Below are 26136 nucleotides of genomic sequence, written 5' to 3' on the forward strand. Positions count from 1 at the left end.
TTTCTTGATCACTTTACAGTATCTCAACCAGTCGACCTATTCTTCATGTGTTAGCTTAGCCAGTGAGTGCTGAGATGCTATTCAACCATAGGGTCAGCGCAGCCAAACGCTATGCCTTTCTTGCCTACCTTGTGTGTATGTATTTTTTTTCAAGAATATCACCGGAAGATGTCTAATCTCCTTCCACTTCTCCTCCACCCAAGTATCCAAGGGATGCCCTGGCTGAAATTACCTAATAAAACACAGATTGGGATCAGACTTGGGATCAGTACAAAGATGTGCGAGTTAGGTTGATTGGCCGTGCTAAATTGACATTAGTGTCGGGGGTTAACAGGGTAAAAATGTAGGGTTATGGGAATAGGGCTTGGGTGGGATTGTGTGTTCAGTGCAGACTTGATGGGCCAAATGGCCTCCTTCTGCTTCATAAGGATTCAATGATTCTATTTCTATTATTCTATCTCTATGGCTCACATCAATACTAGCGGGAGCGGCAAATAACTGACAAGCAATGAGTTAATAAAGCCACAAAATGGCTGGGAGCTACTTCACTATGGTTGAAAATCATCAACAATGCAGCAGTTCACGATATACCATTCTAGTTCTTAAACCGTTTCCATAACATTGTTCATATCTCTGTGTAATGATTTCCATTGACAAAAATAAAATTAAATGGTTTATATCAAGTTTAATTTTGAGAATACTCAAAGATTTCGGTCCTCTTCTGGGCAAAACTTTGGCAAATTTTCAAAAATACTTTGAGACATTTTGACATTCCTTTCAGTCCCCCTCCCCCCCCACCGATTCTCTCTCTGTCACACTCTGTGAAAGTACAGCACACTCTAGTGTTGGAGTCACAAATGTGCATCTATCTCTGAATCAGTTTTTTTGTTTTGATTTATTATTTTGATATGATTTATTATTGTCACATGTATTAACATATAGTGAAAAGTATTGTTTCTTGTGCGCTATACAGACAAAGCATATCGTTCATAGAGAAGGAAACGAGAGAGTACAGAATGTGGTGTTACAGTTATTGCTAGGGTGTAGAGAAAGATCAACTTAATGCACGGTAAGTCCATTCATAAGTCTGACAGCAGCAGGGAAGAAGCTGTTCCTGAGTCGGTTGGAATGTGACTCAGACTTTTGTATCTTTTTCCCGACAGCAGAAGGTGGAAGAGAGAATGTCCGGGGTGCGTGGGATCCTTAATTATGCTGGCTGCTTTGCCAAGGCAGCAGGAAGTGTAGACAGAGTCAATGGATGGGAGGCTGGTTTGTGTGATGGATTGGGCTACATTCATGACTTTTTGTAGTTCCTTGCGGTTTTGGGCAGAGCAGGAGCCATACCAAGCTGTGATGCAGTCATAAAGAATGCTTTCTATGGTGCATCTGTAAAAGTTGATGAGAGTCGTAGCTGACATGCGAAATTTCCTTAGTCTTCTGAGAAAGTAGAGACGTTGTTGGGCTTTCTTAACTCTAGTGTTGGCATAGGGGAGACCAGAACAGGTTGTTGGTCATCTGGACACCTACAAACATGAAGCTCTCAACCCTTTCTACTTTGTCCCTTTTTAAAAGTAAATGGTGGCTAACGATGTGCAGAAAAAAATGGATTTGTTTTTCTTTTTGACAGCTGTTTTATAATATGGAAACTAATTTCTCTCACCACAGCACCTGCCAGCAGAAAGCCAGGAGACCCACTCATTATTTCCGATATTAAAAAAGGAAGTGTCGCACACAGGTGAGCTTTTTTGTTTTGCAAGTTTTAAAAACTGGTCGTCATATACATTCAGTTACATATTTGTAGAAGACCCATGTGCAGTTCACTGCAAAATAAGACATATATATGTACTACACGTGTCAAGTCCCAGGGGATTTTCACAGTAACTTCATTGCAGTGTTAATTTAAGCCTACTTGTGACACTAATAAACAAACTTAAACTTAAACAGTTTTTACCAAAGCTCAAATGTGGAGGAGTGGCTTGTATTTTAATCAAACGTAGGAACAACAAATCACATTACAACTAAAGGGGTTTTAGAATCATATAGTGCTGAAGGAGGCCATTTGGCCCATGAATTCTGCAGCGACCACAATCCCACCCAAACCCCTATCCCCATGCATTTAGCCTAGCTAATCCCCCTGACACTAAGAGGCAATTTTGCATGGCCAATCCACCTAACCAGTCTTCAGACTGTGGGAGGAAACCAGAACACCCGAAGGAAACCCACGCCGACACGGGGAGAAAGTGCAAACTCTACACAGACAGTGTCCCAAGCTGAGAATCGAACCTGGGTCCCTGGCGCTGAGAGGCAGTGGTGCTAATCACTGTGCCAGCAGGCCACCCATTTAGTTTCCTCACCGCGTGATAATATCTGAAAGTTACCTTGGTTTCAATAATGTAATATATTATGAGCCCTTTATCATCTGTCAGTTCTTCCTACAAGCTTCCGTCCTCTGTCCCTTGCACATCCAACAAGTCGCAATGACTTGTCTTTCCATTTTGTCATTTGACCTTAGCGATATATCATTCTAGACTCTTCAGATAAAAAATCAACCTTCATAAGGAACCCCCTTTCAGGAACAGTGGTGACTTAGTTTAATTCCATATTTGTTATATAGGATGCAAGTATTTTACTGGCAATTTGTAAGTAATATCCTGCCATCTCATCCATGAAAAACACAAATCAATTAATTTTATTTCTTTACATTGCATCTAATATTGATCCTTTACTAATATCAGTATTCATCAATGTCTTCCCATCATCCTCTCACTCTAACTCCCCTCAACCTCAGTATTGATGCCCCCATCATAATCACCCTGGGGGGGTCACCAACAACCTGACAATTATATGTATCATCCATCTAAACAGTATTGTTACGAGAACAGGTCCGAAGCCCTGTATTGTCCAGTGAATAAGTCACCTCCTAATCCCACAAAACCTCTCCTCCATCTGCAGGGCAGGAGTGTGTGTTGGAATGTTCTCCACTTCCTGGGTGAGTGCATCTGCAGCAACTTTAAGAAGTTCAGTACCTTCCAGCAAATAGAATTAGCTTGATTGGCATCCCATCCAAAACCTTAAACATTCACTCCCTCCACAGCAGCAGTGTGTGTTATCCACAAGAATGCACTGTAGCAACTTGCCACAGCGGTAGATTTAACACAGATGAGGAGGAACAACTTCTCACCAAAGGGGGGTGAATTTGTGGAATTTGCAGCTCCATAGCGCGGTGGTGCCTGAATCGTTGAATGGTTTCAAGAAAGAGATAGACATTTTTCTAATATTAAAAAGGATAAGGGGAACAAATAGGGAGGTGGATTTGAGACCAGGGAGAGATTGACTGTGATCTGATTGAATGGCGGAGCAGGCTTGAAGGGCTGAATTTACCAACTTCTGCTCTTAATTCCTATGTTAGCCACAAATGCATGTTCGAAATCAGTGGGGGGACTACAATAGATGCAAACCCACATGTCATTGGTTCATGTTCCAATATTTGGCACCCAGTGCCTCAAATTAATGTGCTATTTTTAAAAATAATTTCTGTCATCTTCTGCTAATCCTCTTGTTCATTGATTTTTGATCAGATATAGTTCTATGAACCATAGCAGTTTTGGAGCTGCCTTTTTCTGTGCGAGATTTGACAGCAAGTATTATCAGATGATTTGACAATCCTGGTCCCATCTAATGCCCACACGGGCATTTTTAAGCAGAAGTCACTGATTAGCAATAGGACTTGGATTCTTAGCTGATGTTTCACCTCTCTACTTATAGGACTTTGCACGCTGCCCCTGCACAGATCAGCTACCTTAGTATGGACTGGGAGCGGACTGTGAGTCTCTCTAACCTGTGTGTCTTGGTGGTACACTCAGCAGTGCATTTATCTGTTAGGTCATCAAACCTGTTTTCATCATAGGAACGTAGGAATTAGGAGCAGAAGTAGGCAGATTCAGCCCTTCGAGCCTTCTCCACCATTCGTGGCCGATCTCTCCCTGGTCTGAAATCCAGGTCATTAAAAGACTTTCTAGTCTTAGTTGTAGATACATATCTCCATATAAACTAGAATTACTTGACAATCTCCAAAAAATACAGAGCTGTTTGGCTAACGCTCCATCAACTGGAGCTGCAAGCAACTAAAGAATGTGCAATAGATGTAGAAACCACAAATTTCCGCTTTAAATGGGAAATTAGATTAAGAGCTCGAATGATGGTTAAAAGATTCTCTTACAAATTTTGTGTCTTCAAACAGAACCGGAACGTTGGAATTGGGAGATAAGCTACTCGCCATAGACAGCATCCGTTTGGACAACTGCTCCATGGAAGATGCAGTTCAGATCCTTCACCAGTGCGAGGAACTTGTGAAACTAAAGATACGCAAAGATGAAGACAACTCAGGTAGAAAGAACCATCGGCTGTCTTTTTTTGGCATCCATTGCAATGGGAGGATCATTCCTAAGATTGGGTTAAAAAGATTGGGGTCCTCCCATTTGTCCACTGCTAAAGTTCATCAGGAGAGCTGCAAGAATTGTGGAAAATCAGTATGAATGTCGTTTTCACCAATTTCAGGGCTTTGGCTAAAGTTGTAACAAAGAGGATGAACACTCATCCCTATTAATTCCACTGTACATGTATGCTTTGTTTTATCTGTGCATGAGAGGTAGGTATCGCTGGCTAGGCCAGCATTTGTTGCCCATCCATTATTCCATCGAGAAGGTGGTGGTAAGCTGCTTTCTTGAAGTGCCGTAGCCCACGTGGTGTAGGGACACCCACAGTGCTGTTAGGGATGAAGTTACAGGACTTTGACCCAGCAATAGTGAAGGAATGATGATATATTCCCAAGTCGGGATGGTGAGTGGCTTGGAGGGGACCCTCCAGTTGATGGTGTTTCCTATGTATCTGCTGCTAGGTGGTAGCGGTCACGGGTTTGTAAGGTGTTGTCCTTGGAGCCTTAGTGAGTTCCTGCAGCGCATCTTGTATTTTGTTCCATGATTTTAAATGTTAATAATATGCTGCTGATCTGTATCTACATAACTGATTCTCACATGAATATTGAATGAAAATCTAAGTTTCAAATTTTAATAATGATTAATTTATGGAGGGGGTTAGATTGAAATATTAGTATGTGATTTCAAGCAGTTGTAAATGATGAGGATTCAAAAGCTGTGGATGAATTAATGTAAAAGGCAGAAGCTGAGTATTTTAATTATAAAGGATGCTGTTTAGTCACTAAAGCCATTTTCATGTTGAATTTGTTGACGGTTTGTTGTTCTTTTGTTCTCCTGACTTTTGAATGAACCTACCTCGCATTAAGCTGATCTTTCTCTATGCCCTGGCTATGACTGTAACAGTACATTCTACACTGTCCTTCTCTATGAACAGCATGTTTTGTTCGTACAGCACGCAAGAAACAATACTTTTCACTATATACCAATACCTGTGATAATAATAAACCAAATCTTCCCTTGCGACGACCTTTACAAGTGTAAGGTTTATAAGATTTGTGTGTTTTACGGCTAAAGCTTTTAGTTTTAGGATTATTATAGCAACTGCGCCATTTACTTTTCCATTGTGCTTCCGTTGATGTCACTGTGGGCAAACAGGAAAAATCATGCCCTAAGTGTTTCAAAGATTTCAAACAGCAACCAGTCAAAGGACAGGAGCTTGAACACAAACAACTGAAATCAGAAGCCCGCCTTTAATGCAAAGAAGAACAAAAAAAAGCACAGGCCTTTCGGTCCTTCAAGCTCGTGCCTATCATGATGCCCTAACTGATCTTAAAAAAACCTTCTGCCTTTATTCAGTCCGTATCCCTCAATTCCCTTCCTATTCATGCACCCATTCAGATGCCTCTTAAATGTTGCTATTGTGCTTGCTTCCACCACCTCCTCTGGTAGCATGTTCCAGGCACCCACCAATCTCTGCATGAAAATCTTTCCCTGCACATCTTCCTTAAACTTTCTCCCTCTCATCTTGTAGCTCTAACAATCATTTGCTTTTAATTTTTATATTGATTCACCAAGGCTTCAAGGTTAAATTTGTTTTATGATTAACATATCTATCTCTAGACACTCCGGTGCATGTGACAGGAATGATATGGGCTGAAGCTTGCAGCCTGCTATAGTTAATTGATCCAATGCTTTGGGACAACATGTGAAATGGAAGCCAGATCCTTCTTCAAAAGTAACAATGTTAGATTAAATGAACATTAGTGTAATGCGTTTAGATGACGGAGATAGAATTAAAGATTAAAGATGAATTTACCTTATCGGCTCCCTTGTCGGCTATGTTATGAGGCGCGGGAAAGCTTTGCTACATAAGGTGATCCTTTGTTTTGCATTTAGAAGCTAGATTTGGCTTAGACTTTACTTCTTTACTCAAACATTGTTGAGGATAGAGACCTGTACCTGTGAAGGCAGAGGAGCAGTTTAAAAAATAGGACCAGTTACCCAGAGTGGTAAAGTTTATGGGCAGTAAAAAACTGAATTGAAACTACATAGAACTTAAGAACGATATGAATAACTTTCCTCAGGTGCCCACAAATGAACCTGACACTCTGGAAGTTTCTAAAGCAGTTCTTTCCCAACCTTGATCACCCCATGCGTTCTCTTTAAACTTCCAATGACAGCATCCCCTTCTCCTCCATGCTTGCTAATCCACCAACCAAAACCTCCCTTATCCCTTTTTGCTCACTGATCCAATCAAAACCTCTCCTTCCCCTCCATCCATGTTCATCCACCAATCAAAATCTCCCATATTCTTTTGGGCTTGCTGATCCAATCAAAACCTCTCCTTCCCCTCCGTCCATGTTCATCCACCAATCAAAATCTCCCTTATTCTTTTGGGCTTGCTGATCCAATCAAAATCTCTCCTTCCTTTCCACCCATGTTCATCCACCAAGCAAAATCTCCCCTTCCAACAATGACCATTTAGCCTTTTCCCACTCTGTACCCATCACAGATGCTCACTGATCCTCCAGTCACAGCCTCTGCTTTTCCTCTGTGTGCTCATCAGTTGCCTAATCACATCAGGCTCACGCAGCTTTTTGTGGAGACATGATAGCAGAGTGGTTAGCACTGCTGCCTCACAGTACCTGGAATCCAGAGTTCGATTCCCGGCTTGAGTCACTGTCTGTGTTGAGTCTATACATTCTCCCCGTGTCTGTGTGGGTTTTCTCCTGGTACTTCATTTCCCTGCCACAGTCTGAAATATGTGCTGGTTAGGTGCATTTGCTATGCTAAATTCTGGAGTGTGGCAAGTAGGGGATTTTCACAGTAACTTCATTGCAGAGTTAATGTAAGCCTACACGTGACACTAATAATTAAACTTAAAATAACTTAATCATTGCTTTCCCTTTCCCCGCCCCTTACCATACATGCTCACTGATCCTCCAATCACAGTTTCCCCCTCTTTTTTTCTGCTCTCTGCCATTCCTCTTACTGGTTAACTACCAATTCTGTGAACCAGTCAGAAAGTTGCTTGGTAGTGATGTGGAAGCCCTGGGGCAGGTGAGGGAGTAAATGGGAATCTCATGAGTGACCCCTGAGGGAACATGGTGCTGTGGGACGTTGGGAATCTGAGACCTGAGTGAGGGCAAGCTGTGCATAACAACTACCCGCGAGTTTGACAATATTTAGCAGTGTTGTGAGAGTGGGATTGATTGAGAACCAGTGTCAGTGCCATTTTGCTGTATTTAATTTTTTTAAGTTAATTGTGGAGGCCTTAAGGCCGAAGGTTCACCTCACGCACCTGATACTGGCCCTAGTTTAAAGCGTTTTCAATCTTAAAAAGAGTCAAAAAGGTACCTCACAAGAGGTTATTGCAGAAGGTAAGGGGGCATGGAGTTGGGGGTAGGGTATTAGCGTGGATAGAGGACTGGTTGTCAAATAGGAGACAGAGAGTGGGGGTCAATGGGTGCTATTCGGATTGGCGGATGGTGACTAGTGGAGTGCCCCAGGGGTCGGTGCTGGGGCCTCAGCTATTTACCATTTATATAGATGATCTGGAGGAGGGAACCGAGTGTAGGGTGTCGAAATTTGCTGATGACACCAAAATTGGTGGAAAGGCAAATTGTGCGGAGGGTGGGGAGAGTCTACAGAAGGATCTAGATAGGCTGGGCAAATGGGCCAGGAAATGGCAAATGGAATTTAATGTTGGCAAGTGCGAGGTGGTCCACTTTGGTAGGAATAATGGTAGGAAGGATTATTACTTACGTGGAGAAAAACTGCAGCAGGCGACGGTACAGAGGGACCTCGGGGTCCTTGTGCATGAGTCGCAAAAACCCAGCTTGCAGGTGCAGCAGGTGGTCAGGAAGGCGAATGGGATGCTGGCCTTCATCGCGAGGGGGATTGAATATAAAAGTAGGGAGGTCTTGCTGCGGCTGTATAGGGTATTGGTGAGGCCGCAGCTGGAGTACTGTGTGCAGTTTTGGGCGCCATACTTACGCAAGGATATTTTGGCCTTGGAGGGAGTGCAGAGGAGGTTTACTAGGCTGATGCCGGAGTTGAGGGGGTTGAGCTATGAGGAGAGGCTGAATAAATTAGGCTTGTACTCGTTAGAGTTTAGAAGAATGAGGGGAGATCTCATTGAGACGTATAAGATGATGAATGGGATGGATAGGATAGAGGTGGAGAGACTCTTCCCGCTCAGAAAGGATAGTAGGACTAGGGGGCACAGCCTCAAGATAAAGGGGGGGGCGGTTTAGAACGGAGTTGAGGAAGAATTTCTTCACTCAAAGGGTGGTGAATCTCTGGAATTCTCTGCCCGTTGAAGTAGTGGAGGCTACCTCGCTAAATATTTTTAAGACACGGGTTGATGGGTTTTTGATAAGAGAGGGGATTAAGGGTTATGGGGAGAGGGCGGGAATGTGGAACTGAGCCAAGACAGATCAGCCATGATCTTATTGAATGGCGGGGCAGGCTCGAAGAGCTAGTTGGCCTACTCCTGCTCCTATTTCTTATGTTCTTATGGAAAAAAATAACATGTGAAATTAAATTAAATAAATCAAACCTACACTGAAATGGGCGAAAAAGTGGCTCTCCAAATGTTGAGGAAATTGGAATGGTCATCTTCCTCTGAAACTTACAACTGATCAAATGAGCATCTTCAGAAATGATGGGAATCGTGTGGGAATTTTGCTTAACATTAACTCAGGCAAATTGTTCACTGTGGTGAACATTGGGAATACTTGGGAATATAAATTAAAAGAAAGAAAACTAGCATGGAATCCCGAGAGTACAGAAGGAGGCCGTCGGCCCATTGAGCTTACACCAGCTACAATTCCACCCAGGCCCTTATCCTGTAACTGCACATATTTGCCCTGCTAATTAATTGCCCTGATATTAAGGTGTAATTTTAGCATAGTCAATCCACCTAACCTGCGCATCTTTGGAATGTGGGAGAAAGCTAGAGAAAACCCACGCAGACATGGGGAGAACGTGCAAACTCCACACAGACAGTCACCCGAGGCTGGAATTGAACCCAGGTCCCTGGTGCTGTACAGCAGGAGGGCTAACCACTGTGCCATGTGCTGCCCACAACAGTAAGCAAAGACGTGGATCAGACCCCCTAACGCCCAGAAGGTAAACCAGAAGGGCCTTCAAGGTGGATAATCCCTTCAGTTAGGTCTTTCTCTGGAGAGTGAGGCGAATGGGCACATGTGGTAAAAAGGTGGGATCAACCGCATAAGAAGATAGACTTGCTGTACCTCAATTTCTTTATTATGAGAGACTTTATAAAATTTAAATTCATTTCCTTTTGAAGAAATTTTAGTCCGCTCTTGCTAAATATGTCTCCTCGCCACACACAATGAAACAAAATTACTCAAGTCGCCTGAAGAAGTTCCCTGCATTAACCAAGTTGATCAAAAACAATAGTTAGAACATAATTGTAAATCTCATTTAGCAGAATGTAATCTGGAAGATTTGCTGTGTTTTTTTTTGACATTTGAATTCTGCAGAAGAGCACCACAGCAGATCCCTTCTGAGTCATATTCATCGAGTAGACACACAAATACACTTTGACGTTTATTCATTCATCAAAGTGTCTTTGAAAAAGAAACCTATAATTTGTTGTCAATGCTGCATAATTAAGTGTCACACTCATTTTAGAGGTATGTTATTCAATAATGTAGAAATAATTGAAGAATATGATTAATCCTTCAGTGTGGGCCAGGAATATATATTATAATGAGCTAAGGTGATGTTCGTGAATTTTACCATTATAAATGCTACCGGCCGGGGTTTTTAGTGTATTGGCAGCCTGGTGTCTGGTTACTTTTCATTCACTTACTTCATAAACCAATTTTATTTTGATGGATTTAAGAAGGATGGAGAGATATTGAACACTTTTCTAAATCTCAGAGGAAGCAAACAATTATTTGGTTCCCAGTTGGGCTTTATGTAAGATGACATTAACTACGTTAAGAAACACGAGTGTCAGTGCTAGGCCATTTTTTATTAGTAATGCAAAAGAGTTTTCAGATTAAGTGAAGGAATTTAGCCCATGCCAGTTAGATTAATATTGTCAATGAGATTCTTCATGTCCTCGTATTCCTGGTTTGGTTTGCAACCTGGTAAATTCCTTCCTTTCAACAGTTGAGTTGCTATCTTTGTGCAAAAGCTCTGACACCTTCTTATTCAAATTCTAGATGAACAAGAGAGCTCTGGCGCAATCATTTACACTGTGGAATTAAAACGTTACGGTGGTCCATTAGGAATCACTATATCCGGCACTGAAGAGCCCTTTGATCCAATTGTCATCTCAAGCCTAACAAAAGGAGGTTTGGCTGAAAGGTAAGGTGCAAAATCAAGTCTGAGGATAAGGCGTAAACCTTTTAAGACTGAGGTGAGGAGAAATTTCTTCACCCAGAGGGTGGTGAATCTATGGAATTCACTATCGCAGAAAGTAGTTGAGGCCAAAACATTGTGTGATTTCAAGGAGAAATTAGATATTAGCTCATGGGGCTAAAGGGATCAGTGGATCTGTGTGTGATGTGGACGTCAGGATATTATATTTGGTGATCAAAATGTTGATGGAGCAAGCTTGAAGGGCCAAATGGCCTACTCCTGCCTCTATTTTCTATGTTTCCATGGGTTCTTGTCCCAAATAATGCACAACTCCCCCAATCCATTTCCTCAGCCAAGTCTGAGGAGCCTTGGTTCAAAGTTGGCCACTTGCCAAGAGGTAGAGGAGAAGGTGAGGGAATGTCAGCTCTGGCTGCCCTTACCATTAAGCTGTTAATTACTGATTGACTTTGGAAGGAGTCACAAAGCAAGTCTGAGCTGAACAGTAGCACATGAAGTTACATAGCTAGAGCTCTATAACTTACCAACTTATCTGTTTAAAGACCTCCACTAATTTGGGAGTAGCTTGCAACCCTGTATAACCCATGACTCACTTGGAAATTTAAAATCTATAGATAAGCTTGGCTTCTACCATATGTGCAGCATGACTCATCCAGATACGTAGTGTACAAATACGTGAATGTTGTGTCCCCCGACATAACACCTTGATATTGCAGAAAATACTTTTTTTTTTAAATAGTTTAACAGGTTGGAGAAACTAGCTTAATTAATAATAGATGAACGATTTGTTAACTTTTTGCATGGTCTGAAAATAACTCAAGCTAAAATATTCTGAGGAAGTGATGAGCATTTCTAATGTGCTGAGAAAATTATTTACATGCTTGGTTTTGTTAAAAGCAAAACACTGCGGATGCTGGAATCTGAAACAAAAAGAGAAAATGCTAGAAAATCTCAGCCAGTCTGACAGCATCTGTGGGGAGAGAGTAGACACAGTAAGAAGTCTCACAACATCAGGTTAAAGTCCAACAGGTTTGTTTGTAGCAAACGCCACTAGCTTTCGGAGCTGGCTGTTCCTTCGTCAGGTGGGTGGGAGTTCAGAAGTCCCTCCCACCTGACAAAGGAACAGCCAGTTCTGAAAGCTAGTGACATTTGCTACAAATAAACCTGTTGGACTTTAACCTGGTCTTGTGAGACCTCTTACTGCGTTTACCCTAGTCCAATGCCAGCATCTCCACATCGGGACAGAGTAGAGCCAATGTTTCAAGCCTGGATGACCCTTCATCAGAACTGTGTCAGTTCTGACAAAGGGTCATCTACACTCCAAACGTTGACTCTATTCTGTCTCCACAGGTGCTATCAGACCTGCTGAGATTTTCCAGTATTTTCTGATTTTATTAAGTTGATCTTTCTCTACACCCTAGCTATGATTGTAACATTATATTCTGCACCCTCTCTTTCCTTTTCCCCTATGCACTCTATGAAATGGTATGCTTTGATTTGATTTGGTTTATTATTGTCACATGTATTAACATACAGTGAAAAGTATTTTTTTGCGCGATATACAGACAAAGCATACTGTTCATAGAGAAGGAGATGAGACAGTGCAGAATGTAGTGTTACAGTCGTAGCTATGGTGTAGAGAAAGATCAACTTAATGCAAGATAAGTCCATTCAAAAGTCTGATGGCAGCCGGGAAGAAGCTGTTCTTGAGTCGGTTGGTACATGACCTCAGACTTTTGTATCTTTTTCCCAAAGGAAGAGGTGGAAGAGAGAATGTCCAGGGTCCATGGGGTCCTTGATTATGCTGGCTGCTTTGCTGAGGCAGCAGGAAGTGTAGACTGAGTCAATGGATGGGAGGCTGGTTTACGTGATGGATTGGACTACATTCACGATCTTTTGTAGTTCCTTGCAGTCTTGGGCAGAGCAGGAGCCATACCAAGCTGTGATACAACCAGAAAGAATGCTTTGTATGGTGCATCTGTAAAAGTCTGTATAGCATGCAAGAAACAATACTTTTCAAATATGTGTGACAATAATTAATCAAATCAAAACCAAAAGAGGATGCTAGAAAAGCTCAGAAGGTCTGCCAGCATCCATCAAGAGAGAAACAGAGTTTATTAAAGACCCATGGGATTCCCTCACCCTTCCAAGAATCCCCTCATTTGAAATAATGATTTACATTTATTATCAGGAATGTAATTCATGTGGAAGTTATTTCTTGTCACCAAATTTGATTGTCATTCTGGCATTGTTAATTTTATGCTCAATAAAGCTGTGATAAATCAGACTCAAATGCATAAGGCTAGAACATAAAATTATACTAAGCTCAAAACATTGTTCGTGCCATCTGTTCCAGTAACACTGTACTTTTTTTTAGAAAACTTAAACCTTAAGCCTTTTGTCTTGTGTTGCAGGACTGGGGCCATCCATATTGGAGACAGAATCTTGGCCATAAACAGCAGCAGCCTCAAGGGTAAACCGTTAAGTGAGGCCATTCATCTCTTGCAGATGGCAGGAGAAACGGTCACACTAAAGATTAAAAAACAACTCGATAGTAAGCATTTAACTTGCTGCATTCAACTTTGCTTCTTGAATTATTTGATACTGAAACAACTATTTTAGTTCAGAGAACATGGAAATATATTACTTTTATCAATGACGGGGGCACAGCCTCAAGATAAAGGGGGGCGGTTTAGAACGGAGTTGAGGAGGAACTTCTTCACTCAAAGGGTGGTGAATCTCTGGAATTCTCTGCCCGTTGAAGTGGTGGAGGCTGCCTCGCTAAATATTTTTAAGACGCAGGTTGATGGGTTTTTGATAAGAGAGGGGATTAAGGGTTATGGGGAGAGGGCGGGAAAGTGGAACGGAGCAGCGACAGATCAGCCATGATCTTATTGAATGGCGGGGCAGGCTCGAAGGGCTAGGTGGCCTACTCCTGCTCCTATTTCTTATGTTCTTATGTTACATGAAAATATGTAATGCTACCATATTAACTGATTTATGTCAATTATTATGGGTGGCATAGTGTTTAGCACTACTGCTTCACAGCACCACATACCTGGGTTCGATTCCAACCTGACTGTGGGGAGTTTGCACATTCACTCCATGTCTGCATGGGTTTCCTCCAAATGCTCCGATTTCCTCCCATGGCCTAAAGATGCACAAGTGAGGTGGATTGGCCATGATAAATTGCCCCTTAGTGTCCAAAGATGTGTAGATTAAGGGGATTAGTGGGGTAAATGCATGAGGTTATGGGGATAGGCATGGACCAGGGTAACATTCCCTGTCAGACAGTCAGTGCAAACTCAATGGGCCAAATGGCCTCCTCCTGTACTATAGGGATTCTATAATTAGTATCTTCTGCAGATCTGGGGCCTGTCTTGTATGAAACTCCCAGATATTCACAAACGAGGGGAGAGTTTGGTATTTAATTGTAATTCCAAGTAAAGGGGAGAGGGGGGCTTCATTTTATCATGGGTTTAAACCTAAATCCTTGAGATTAAGAAACACAACATCAGATATAATTGTTTTGACAAGATACTGAATTCAGTGTTGATTTTTAAAAAATATACTCTTTGATTTTCCTCTAAAATGTTTGGTGGCCTTTGTTTTTTTTTAGTGTCCAGTCCTAAAAAGTCATCTGTCTCTGGCCAGCTGAGTGAATTGAGTGACGCGGAAGATGAGATTCCCACTGTGCAAAAGCCAGTCAAGTTTTGTGAGATGTTCTCGGCGACCGTTCCCAGTGTGGATAGCGCAGTGGAGTCCTGGGATGGGTCAGGCATTGACACAGGTTATGGAAGTCAAGGTAACAGATGAATTGAACCTATAATTTTATTTGTTCATTGAATGTTGACATCCCGGGCAAAGCCAGCATTAATTGCCCATCCGTAAGTGTCTTTGACACACTAAGTAGAGAGGCCTTGTGAAGGGTCTTGGCCTGATTGAGTTGCAAATTTGATACAGCAGTTTCATGCTGACAGAATCATCCTTTCCAATGTTTTGCCTTGCTCAGGAGATGACCTATCTGCTGGTTAGTGTGGGGGGTTGAGAATCACAATGCTTAATTACAAATAACTTATAGGGAGAAGCTTAATTTACCAGCAAATCTTTTTGTGCACCTCATTTTGAGACTGACAGTGAGAGCATTCTGCAGGATTCTAGTGTCAGGAGAGCTGGGATAAGGGTAAGGGTGAAGTAGATGATCTTGTTACTGAATAAGATATTAGATCAGAAAAATGCTGAGATCGCAGACTGCTTAGTTCACCTCGTGTGAGCAGGTGGGATGGAAGGAGCCAGGACAAGGATATTGGCTGGAGATGAATAGGGTGGTTTTAGTTATGCCAGGGTTGAATTGGTTATTATCCATGGCTTGATGTTAGTACGAACTAGGAGCAGGAGTAGGCCATCTGGCCTCTTGAGCCTGTTCCGCTATTCAATAAGATCATGGCTGATCTGTGCATGGACTCAGCTCCACTTACCACCTGCTCACCATAAGTTAATTCCTTTACTGGTCAAAAATCTAACCTCAGCTGCTTCACTGGGCAGGGAATTCCACAGATTGATGTTGGACAATCTGAAAGCACATGATAGTCATGGAAGCTAGAGTGATGGTGCTGGCTATTGTCAGCATATATGTAAAAGCGGATTTAATGTTTATTTACCGTATTGTTTAGGGTCAAAATGTAAATGTGACAATGGCAAAAGATCAAAATGCTGTTGAGGAGCACGAGCAGGCGTTCCTATATCTTGACCATCAAATATCTCTCACTTCTATTCAGAAAAAATGCTTCCTTTTTTGAATTTGTTTCCTTCATTAATAGATTTATAGAATATAGAATGCTACAGTACAGGTGGAGGCCATTCAGCCCGTTGAGTCGGCACTGAACAACAATCCCATCCAGGCCCTTTTCCCCATACGTTTACTCTAGATAGTCTCCCTGACATTAAGGGGCAATTTAGCATGGCCAATCCACCTAACCCATACATTTTTGGATCATGAGAGGAAACCGGAGCACCCGGAGGAAACCCACGCAGACACAGAGAACGTGCAAACCCCACACAGACCGTGACCCAAGCTGGGAATCGAACTTGGGTCCCTGGCACCGTGAGGGAGCAATGCTAATCACTGTGTCACCATACTGCGTTATTGAACACAAGTTTTAGTTGTATCCTATCTTGCATGGACACCACAAAAATCAAGCTATGCACCAATGCAAAACAATCGCACAAAGTTTGAAACTTGCTCAGATTTAGGGCTGCCCTTTTATTGACTCAGATTCTGATCAATAACCAATTAAAAACAGTGGCTTTAAAATGGGTTAATATATTGTCCTTCCAACTCTGAAAGTAAATTTAAAATAAGCCCATCCATTTGGAATGGAACTATTTTCTCTATGATGCATTTGTGTGGTCTCAGTACAAATTGTGAATAATTTGCAGATGTTTGGATGCATACGCTGGGAAATGGGACTGGGAGAAAATCTCATCTGCACAGTCAGAAATGGTCTTTTGAGGATAGAGTTGAAACAGTTTTTTGAGGCAAAATGTCAAGGGGGTTTGTCTTTAACTTTGATTCTTCCCACAACAGGCATGGGGGTGTTTAAGTAAAAAGTGAAGTGTCCCATTTTACAGCAGAAATGTCCCTCAAGTTGTACAATGACATCAAATAATCTCTCACTTGAGATTGAAGTCTCGTTGAGGGCAGTGTGCTATATTTGCTTAACTTTTCTGTTTAAGGCCCAAGTAAATAGTGAAAGGATTGGTATGTCAAGCATAAAGGACTGGAAGTTGAAGGTAGTTGTGTTTGTACCTTTTACCGCTACAATGAAGTTTGAATAATGAATTCTCACAATTTGTGTTTTCTCAAATTAACGCTTCTTGGAAGTTTGTTTTTGCACTTGCTTTTGTTTTTACATTTCCCTTTCATATTTTCCCTGCTTTTCCTTTTTGTACTCCTTCCTTTTACTTGTTGACGGATGGCATTTATGCCTCACAAAACTCTATCCAACCATAGCAACATTGACCATTCGAAAGGTCAACTGTCCCAATTATAGCTTCCCTGCTTACAAGACATCCCATTCACTGTCTAGTAATGTGTTCCATGTCTTTTCAGCCAATTTATAACAGCTTTTTTCATAACTTGTGGTCTTTGTAGTTTTTTAAAAGGCCTTATTTCATTGCCATCCTTGCTAGTATGATGGTGCAATTTATCGTTGAACCTCAGTGCCATTTTCTGTTCTTCTCTTGCCTGCCCACAAAACAATTATGATGTAACTTTCAATTTTGTGCATTTTTTTAATCTTCTAAATACTGGAATACTCATTCAATTCTCAAAGTTTTACCATAACGTCAACATTGTAGTCTGATTTGTTAGAACATTTATTTATTTATTTTTATTAGTGTCACAAGTAGGCTTACATTAACACTGCAATGAAGTTACTGTGAAAATTCACACTCAGGCACTTCTTCAGGTATACTGATGGAGAATTTAGCACGGCCAATGCCCCTAACCAGTACGTCTTTTGGACTATGGGAGAAAACCGGAGCACCCAGAGGAAACCCACGCAGACATGGGGAGAACATGCAGACTCCACACAGACAGTGACCCAAACAGGAATCGAACCTGGGTCCCTGGCACTGTGAGGCAGCAGTGCTAACCACTGTGCCACCCCATTTTTTTACTATATATTAGGGTAGGTTGTACAATGTCATAGGATAAAATAATGAAAATATGCATATCTACTTGTATATTTATTTTTAAAATGTAGAAACAATGTAAACTACAGTAGAAAAGTACTATTGCAGTCTGATCAGATTGTGCAATCTTCAGACCAATTCTAAATTATGTCTTTATTTATTTGAGGGGCATGGGCAGTGCTGGCTAACTAACATTTATTGCCTAGTTGCCCAGTTGCCTGAGGACAATTGAGTATCAAACACGTTCCTGTGGATCTGGAGTCACATGTAGGCTAGAATGGATAAGAACGGCAGGTTTCCTTCCCTAAAGGACATTAGTGAACCAGATGGGTTTTTCCGATAACCAACAATGGTTTCATAAATCCTTAATTCCAGGTATTTTTAATTGTGGATTCTGTGCCGGCACTGAATTTAGATATTGCCTTTCCCATCCCTAAACCCGGCACATACAATAATCAATCCTTTCTCGGACATTCCACGACCCATGTCAAAAAGGGTTAATGATTATTTTCACATTGCCCCACACACAACTGTTAGGACACCAGAGTTATTTGGGCTTCACTCCAAACCAAACTGTTTTATATTGAAATCCCAAGACAAATCAGATCTGTGATAGCATTTGTGTTGTCAGATGATGGTCTCAGATGCTTCCTGGAACATGATATCCTGGCAATACTTCATCTGTCTTGCTATCCACTCCAGAATCGCAAATATTCACAAAAATATTATTTTGTACTCAATTTTATTAGAGGCGATTTGCAATTCATACCAGTGACTTGGATGAGGAAACCTAGTGTAATACATGCAATCTGTTGATGATTAATTGTTGATGTTCAGAAGTACAAAGGGACCCATGTGTTCTTGTGCACAAATCATGAAGTTAAGATGTAGGTACATCAAGTAAGTAGGAAAGCAAGTGATAAGTTAGCCTTTATTACAAACAATTGAAATATCCGAGTAAAGAATTCGTACTACAATTATTGTCTTGCTGAGAGCACACCTTCAGTACGGTGTTCAGTTTTGGTGTTATTACCCACCGAAGGCTGTACATGCCTAGGAGGGTATGAGAAAGGTTTACTAGAATGATTCCTGCGATGAGGGGATTGTCCTGTAGAGATCCATCAAGTAGGTTATGCCTAGAATCCCCAGAATTTAAAAGAATGAGGGTTGTAACATATGAAATTCTTCAAGGGCTTGATGGAGTAAATGGAGTGAGGATGCTTCCCCTGGCTGGGAAGTCTAGGAATGGAGGTCACGGCCTCAGAATAAGGGGTTGACCAACTTGGACTGAGATGAGGAGAAATTTCATCACTCAATGGATTATGAATTTTGTGGAATTCTCTGCTCCATAGAGTTGTAGATGTTTACGTATTGAGTATATTCAAGTCACATATCAGTGACATTTTGAAAATTGAGTGATACGAGGATAACCAAAGATAACTTTGAGGTAGAATATCAGTCAGGGTCTGAACCCTCAATCTGTTGATTCATTTGTTCCTGAGTCAGCAGATTGAGGGTTCAAACCCTGCTTCAGACATTCCTGGCAAGCTCTGCCTCTTAATAATAGGTTGACTTTTCCCTAGGACATTTGTGTCTGTTGACCCATCCCACATTATTTGCTCTGGGGACCCCTGCCTTAAAGCAATCCCATCAGACATTTTAAAGATGGTGCGGCTATAGAAAGTGTTAATGTCGCTCTCTAACAGACTATTAATTAGCTTGTGAATCATTCCACTTGTGCATGCTATTCTCCAAGGGAAAAATGTAAAGATATAAAAACAATGTGACAAGCATCCATTCAGTGTAAGATATTTTGACACCAGATGCTCAAATTAGCACTTTAAATCAAAGTATGTTTTGCTTATCAAAAGGGATTCAAATGCACATCTATTTTGTACTTGACCCTTGCCAGCAACGTACACTGATTAGTCTGTGATGTGCCTGGTAATTGGCAATGGGCTATTCAGCACCCAGCCCCTTCAGTGTATTTGTGGTACTTACACTAGTGATTGAAAAGAGATGAAATTACCTGAGATGTCTAATATATATCACCACAGAAATGGATAGAGAGATTTGCTAGTCACTCAACAAATGCTAATTTGGTTCCAAACCTATGATATTAAACTGGGAATTTAGCTTCCCAGTGTAATCAGAGTTACCAAGAGAGGCATTGTGTAAAAGACATGAACAGAATTACCACTACTCCCAAAGCAACGTGGCATTAATTGTCGCAGATAATTTTACAGTGCAGAAAATTCCTTCATCTCAACTTCTCAATGTGTATGTAAAAACAAAATATACCATTTACTTTTGAAGCCTAATAAAATATACCGTTAGCAACAGGTTTACAGCCAGGTTTAGCTAGAGCTTATTGGAGGTATTTACTGCTGTGTGTTAGCAAGTTAGTCAAGGAAAGCCCCTGCACTAGTATGCATTAGCAAATCTCAACGAGTGTAGCATAAGTAGCTGCTAAATGTGCCCTCACAGTAACTTCATTACTTGCGACACTAATAAACAAACTTGAAACTGTGTTTCAAGAATAGAGAAAGGAAGAATCAATCTGGACTCTTGTTCCTGATTGTTTACACTGTTCTCCTATGAAATGTATCCAGGAGGGTATCCGGATCAGCTGTCTTTCATCTGAAGTTCCCAACATTCCTAGAGTACTAATACTAATGCTCCCACTAATACTCCCACTCCCACTCCCACACCTCCAGAAGCTTGGGAAATCAGCCGTTTAAACATCCCACTACAGTGCAAATCCCTACCACCGCTGCCTCTGCGACATCACTGGCTGTTATTAGAGAAGTTTCCAGCATCAGTGACATCACATGACCATACAACTGAGCCACAATGATGTGGACCAATCAGCAAGGGTTTGTAGAGTTGGGAATCGGGGTGGGGTTGTGGCATTATTGCAATGGGAAGCTTGAGAGTACAGTTGTTGGGAAGAAGAAGGGATGTGGGAATGAAGGATTAGGAAAGGGAGATTGGGGAATGGAAATACCAAGAGAGACGGCAACCGGGAAAGTTGAATATACCAGCATTTTTATGCAGTGCTGGGGCTTCTGTATCCTTTTCTGCTGGAGAAGAGTGTTAAATTTACAGAGGTAACCAACAATGTATAATTGTTAAAAAGACTTCAAACTAAACTAAAACTAAACATGAACTAAAGTTTGAGACTGGATAATGAGTGTCAAAAACACTGTCTTGTATATCCTTAATCTTCAAAGAAAATTTCTCACTTTTATTCATCAACCTGAATGAAGCTAAGCCCAGTCTGTGTCAACCATTTGCTGTTGAACCCCTATGGACTTCCAAAAGATTTCACCCACCCCCCCCCCCCCGCCGTTAGCAAGCTGTCTCCGGACCGGTGGTTTTGATAACGTAGCTTCTATAATTCACGAAGAAAGTTCTGTTTGTATAAACCTTCCAAATTTAATTCTTTTCATGCATTCATTCTGATTATTGATTTCATTCTGAGAAATTTAAGATTAAGATTATACTTCAGGCATTCCTTCCACACCACCCTGCCAATCTTAAGCAAGACAAGTCAATTAGAAGATAAATCAACAAAATAGATTAAAACTCCAACGATGCGTGCTCACTGACCTTGTCAGTAACACAAGGGGCAATTACTAACAAGAATAATCCGTATAGAGGCTGACAGCTCCCACCCCCAACTGCCACAGTCCCTATGTGTCTTCTTCATGTCTCCTGCCCAAGGGAGGGCTCCACTCCTCAGGGTGATTACCCACTCTCATCCCATTTGGTACTTCAAGCCAGATGATCTTCATCTGCTTTGTTGCCCTTTAAAGGAACAATCATCCCATCCCTCCCCCTTTAACTCCTTTGTACAATCTTCAATAACCAAGTTACTCCATCCTAAATTCTAACAAAACAAGTTGGACAATTATAAACCAAGTCTTTGAGGGAATTCTCTGTTTCTTGTGGAGAGGTATAATTCTGTAGTCTGAGATGCTTCCACAGGATCGACATTAACAGGAACTGCAATAACGGGTACCTCTTCTGGCACAGGCAGTTCATTACTGCTTGCTTCCATGTAGATGTCAGTTATGTCTATAACAGGTCAATCTGGTACTCAGTATTTATTCAAAAACATTTCTCGGTGGCAACACTGAGTGCTGGAGCTTCTCTTTACTGCTTAAGTGATCCACATGTTTATGAATGATCCATCCCTCCATGGCCAACAAGGGGTATACACGCGGTGGGTCGTGCGAGGGCTGCTCTTGGATGTTGCTTCGAGAGTTGTCTAGTGCTTCACGTCGTTAGTGTACACTTAAACTGGACCAACTGACGGGCAACACGACAGCTCAGTGACTATCACTGTTTGCTGTGCAGATACATGGACCTGGGTTGGATCTCCGACTTGGGTCGTGTCTGTGGGAATTTGCACATTCTCCCTGTGCTTGCGTGGGTTTTCTCCGGGTGGTCCGGTTTCATCACACACCCCAAAAACGTGCTTTTAGGCTGATTGGTGTTAACAAATTGTCCCTAAATTAGACATCCCTTAATCTGGCACACATATAATTCTCTAAATTTGCACACCTTTATTGTGGAGTCCAAGAGGCGTAGGTAGAAGGAGGATTGGAATGAGGTGTTTGCTGAATGTTAAAATGGCGGCGCGGGCTTGTAGGGCTGAAGGGCCTGTTTCCTGTGCTGTGTTGTTCTTTGTTCTTTGTTTGTCCACTGAGCACGACAGGAATCTGGTCCAGCAACAATGATTCCAGGGATGTAACTTGATCCACTACTAAAGTTTCATATCATGGCACCGTGTCTTATGTACTTAATATGGATTTTTTTTTATTGTTGTAGTGGTGATGACTCATTGATGACATCTTGAGGGCTTGTGTGTTTAAACATAAACACTTTTATTGGTAGCTATGTAAGGTTCCAAATATGGTCTTGCATACAGCTGTTCCTTGCAGGCTTGCGGTTTTTCCATTCACGTGACCTTTTCAGCTATTCTTGTTTTGGGACATAGGGCGGGATTTTACAACCTCCCTTGGATGAGGCTCATAATAACCCACTCGAGTCCACCAGAGAATTCCATTCTCTGAGCCTCGCCCGCTCCGATTCTAACTCTTCACCTTATCAGACTTTCTTTCTTTAAGCAATGTGTGGGAGACCCAAGCGGAGGCCATTTAGCAGGCTCGCCGCTGGGCGCCATGGCTCAGCGAGTCTCCAGCAGCCAGATTTCTGGCGCGGTTAGCTCCATGCTGATTTCAGGCACAGAGCTGTATAAATTATTCAAAAGAGCATTTCCATACAATTACCATATGATTAGCCACTCCCCCATCCCAACCCCACCAGGAGTGTTTCACTCCAGTGTTGTTTACAATAGCTCCCCACTAGCAGAGAGCTAGCGGCTTGACCCCACTGGGGTCTTCAAGTCTCTTCTGGAGTACAGAGTATAGTTCTATAGAGCATTTTTCTTAAATCACTTAAGAAAGACTATTCTCAGTGCTCTTTTCTCCTTTTTTCTTCAAAAAAGCTCTTTTTAATTTCAGTCTCGTTATTCCTTAAACATAAAATCACAGCTCTTGTTTCTAAGGGTCATTTTCTCTCCCCTTTTTTCTATATATTTCTAAACTCTTAAGTGTATTGGCCAAGCAAGGCTCATTCACATCTGCCCCTCAGGGCTTGGCAGAATCACAACATCTCGCTGAGTCTACTCACCCGAAGACAGGCATTTGTGTATATTTTTTCCTTCAGGCTCCAATCAAAACAGGATACTCACAGATGTCAAGCAACAGGCAATGTTCTCATAATCCACCCTATCCTCGTTGCCAGTGTAATGATGCACACAACAAAATTTGTCAAGTACACAAAAGTATTTGTTAACAAGAAAAATTGTACAGGGGCTAGCAGGTCCTCCTTCTGCCCACCCCCCAACCCGCTCCCAACAGCTGTCCCTGTCCCCACATGTCTTCAACATCCCTGAGTGATTGCCCACTCTTGTCCCAATTAGTCCCTCAAGCCAGGTGACCCTCATCTGCTTATGTATAAAAACATAATAACAAATACCCTAAACAGAGGTAGATTTTGCTACTTAAGGTTGAAAGTGGATACTGGAAGTTGCGCAAAAAAAATGCTTGAAGAATCTCCTCAAAACTCTGGTGAGGAAGTAGCCATGGCCCTAAACCTCTATACGAGACAGGAATCTCCAGAAGAAAGCAAGAGAAAAATCTCCAAAACTAATTAAACATTGACAAGTTTCCACACCATATGAGGGAGTTTTGAATTACATTCTGTCAGATACGATGTGACTTCCTGTTAGCCCACTGCTTGCTGTTTTTGAAATTAAGTATAATAAAAGCCTACAAGGGTATCAATACACCAGAATCTGGTAAAATTCTAATTCAATAACTCGAAGAAATACAAAATACTAATCTGATGATGATCAATTTATGGAGACATAAAAGTGGCTGGCTGAATAATGAATTTGAGTTGATTTATTATTGTCACATGTATTAGTATACAATGAGAAGTAATGTTTCTTATATTCCGTACAGACAAAGTTTATAGAGAAGGAAAGGAGAGAGTGCAGAATGTGGTGTTACAGACATAGCTAGGATACAGAGAAAGATCAGCTTGGTGCGAAGTAGGTCCAAGCAACAGTCTGATGGCAGCAGGGAAGAAGCTCTCTTGAGTCGGTTGGTATGTGACCTCAGACTTTTGTATCTTTTTCTTCACGGAAGAAGGTGGAAGAGAATATATCCAGGGTGCGTGGGGTCCTTAATTATGCTGGCTGCTTTTCTAAGGCAGTGGGAAGTGTAGACAAAGTCGATGAATGGGAGGCTGGTTTGCGTGATGGGTTGGGCTTCATTCGCGACCCTTTGTAGTTTCTTGCGGTCTTGGGCAGAGCAGGAGCCACACCAAGCTGTGATACAACCAGAAAGAATGCTTTCTGTGGTGCACCTGCAAAAGTTGGTGAGAGCCGTAGCTGACATGCCAAATTTCCTTTGTCTTCTGAGAAAGTAGAGGTGTTGGTGGGCTTTCTTAACTATAGTGTCAGCATGGGGGGGGGCGGAATCGGGACAGGTTGGATAAGTAGATGGAGATGAGCTTTCCTCAGAATGATGGTGGTTACTTTCCAAATTGAGTTCAAACCGATTTAAGTTATTCAATGATACAAATATTCGCTGGTTATCAAAAGAGAAAAACTGACACATGAAATGGAAGCACTAGTTTTTTATTTGTGGTGATTGTGTTCCAGATTGTCACTTGATTACATGACTGATCATAATGCCAGAGCAGCAGAACTCCTGTAAATGTACCAGCAACAGCTGGGACGTTAGTTAGGCTGATCCCATGGGGGTAGAAAGTTCCCTAATAAACTATACTGGTTAGACATCTTCAATTTGCAAAGAAAAGGCATGAAGGTCGCCTCAGGGATGCAACACAGTCTATTAGACAAAAATATGTAAATACAAGTTGTTTAAACAGAAAACAGCTGGAACAGATTTTTTGCCCAAATTCTGGGGTAAGATGCAGGAAAGCAGTTGCGAACAAATTAGGAGCAGGAGTAGGAAATTTGGCCCCTTGAGCCTGCTCCACCAGTCAATAAGACCATGGCTGATCTGATCATGGCCTCAACCCACATTCCACCTAAGCTTTGACTCCCTTGTTAGTCAAACATCCGTCTACCTCTGCCTTAAAGATAATTGATGACCCTGCCTTCCCCACTCTGCAAGGGAAGCGAGTTAAGCCATAAGATATAGGAGCAGAATTAGGCCATTCGGCCCACTGAGTCTGCTTCACCATTCAATCATGGCTGATAAGTTTCTCAACTCCATTCTCCTGCTTTTTCCTGTAACCCTTGATCCTTTTACCAAACAAGAACCTATCTATCTCTCTCTTAAATACACTTTCAAAGACTTGTGACATGCTGAGAGAAATAAATTCTCTTCACCTCTGTCTTAAATGGACGCCATGATGTGGAGATGCCGGCGTTGGAATGGGGTAAGCACAGTACAAAGCCTCTCAACACCAGATTAAAGTCCAACAGGTTTAATTGGTAGCAAAAACCACTAGCTTTCAGAGCGTTTGACCTCTTCAGGTGAGTGGACTCACCTGCCGAAGGGGCAGCGCTCCCAAAGCTCGCGGTTTTTGCTACCAAATAAACCAGTTGGACTTTAAACTAGTATTGTGAGACTTCTTACTTAAATGGAAGCCCCCTAGTTCTAGTCACCTTTAGGCATTTGTGGTTCAAAGTTACTGTTTTGAAAGATGGTCCATTACAGTGGGAAGTATGGCAAAATTATTATCCTGCATCACTGTTCAAAGGCAAATGGTATTGATTTGAATTCCAACACTATCTATTGATGTGTTTGTTTACTATTGCCAGAAATATAAACCAGCTTCATGTTTAATTCTGGCCTAATCTCATTGAACATAAAAGGACTGCCTACGTAAAGATTGAAGAAATATGATACCATGTATGAAACATGAAGGAAACATTAGAAAAATAAAATGTATTTTATACTCATATAAATATACTGGTAGCTATAAAATTTTATGTAAATTAAGGATACCATTTTACAGCGAGTACAAGAATAAAGACACCAGATGTTCGTAAGCACAAATCTTGGAAAGTGCCAGGTTCTGTTGATGAAACCTTTTT

At 41.6% G+C, this 26136-nt stretch overlaps 1 protein-coding gene across 3 annotated transcripts in view; it reads left to right on the plus strand.

Moving 5' to 3' along the window:
* Positions 1–26136, plus strand: part of grip1 (glutamate receptor interacting protein 1) — a 259690-nt gene that overhangs the window by 222406 nt on the left and 11148 nt on the right. For all 3 annotated transcript variants that reach the window (XM_080191139.1, XM_080191140.1, XM_080191141.1), the window contains 5 exons: positions 1666–1735; positions 4241–4386; positions 10637–10781; positions 13208–13347; positions 14413–14598. In XM_080191139.1, the coding sequence (XP_080047265.1) occupies positions 1666–1735; positions 4241–4386; positions 10637–10781; positions 13208–13347; positions 14413–14598 (687 nt within the window). The remainder of the gene's footprint in view (positions 1–1665; positions 1736–4240; positions 4387–10636; positions 10782–13207; positions 13348–14412; positions 14599–26136) is intronic.

The sequence above is a fragment of the Carcharhinus amblyrhynchos genome, chromosome 6 (assembly GCF_965287045.1).
Source record: "Carcharhinus amblyrhynchos chromosome 6, sCarAmb.v2.hapA, whole genome shotgun sequence".
NCBI classification, from domain to species: Eukaryota; Metazoa; Chordata; class Chondrichthyes; order Carcharhiniformes; family Carcharhinidae; genus Carcharhinus; species Carcharhinus amblyrhynchos.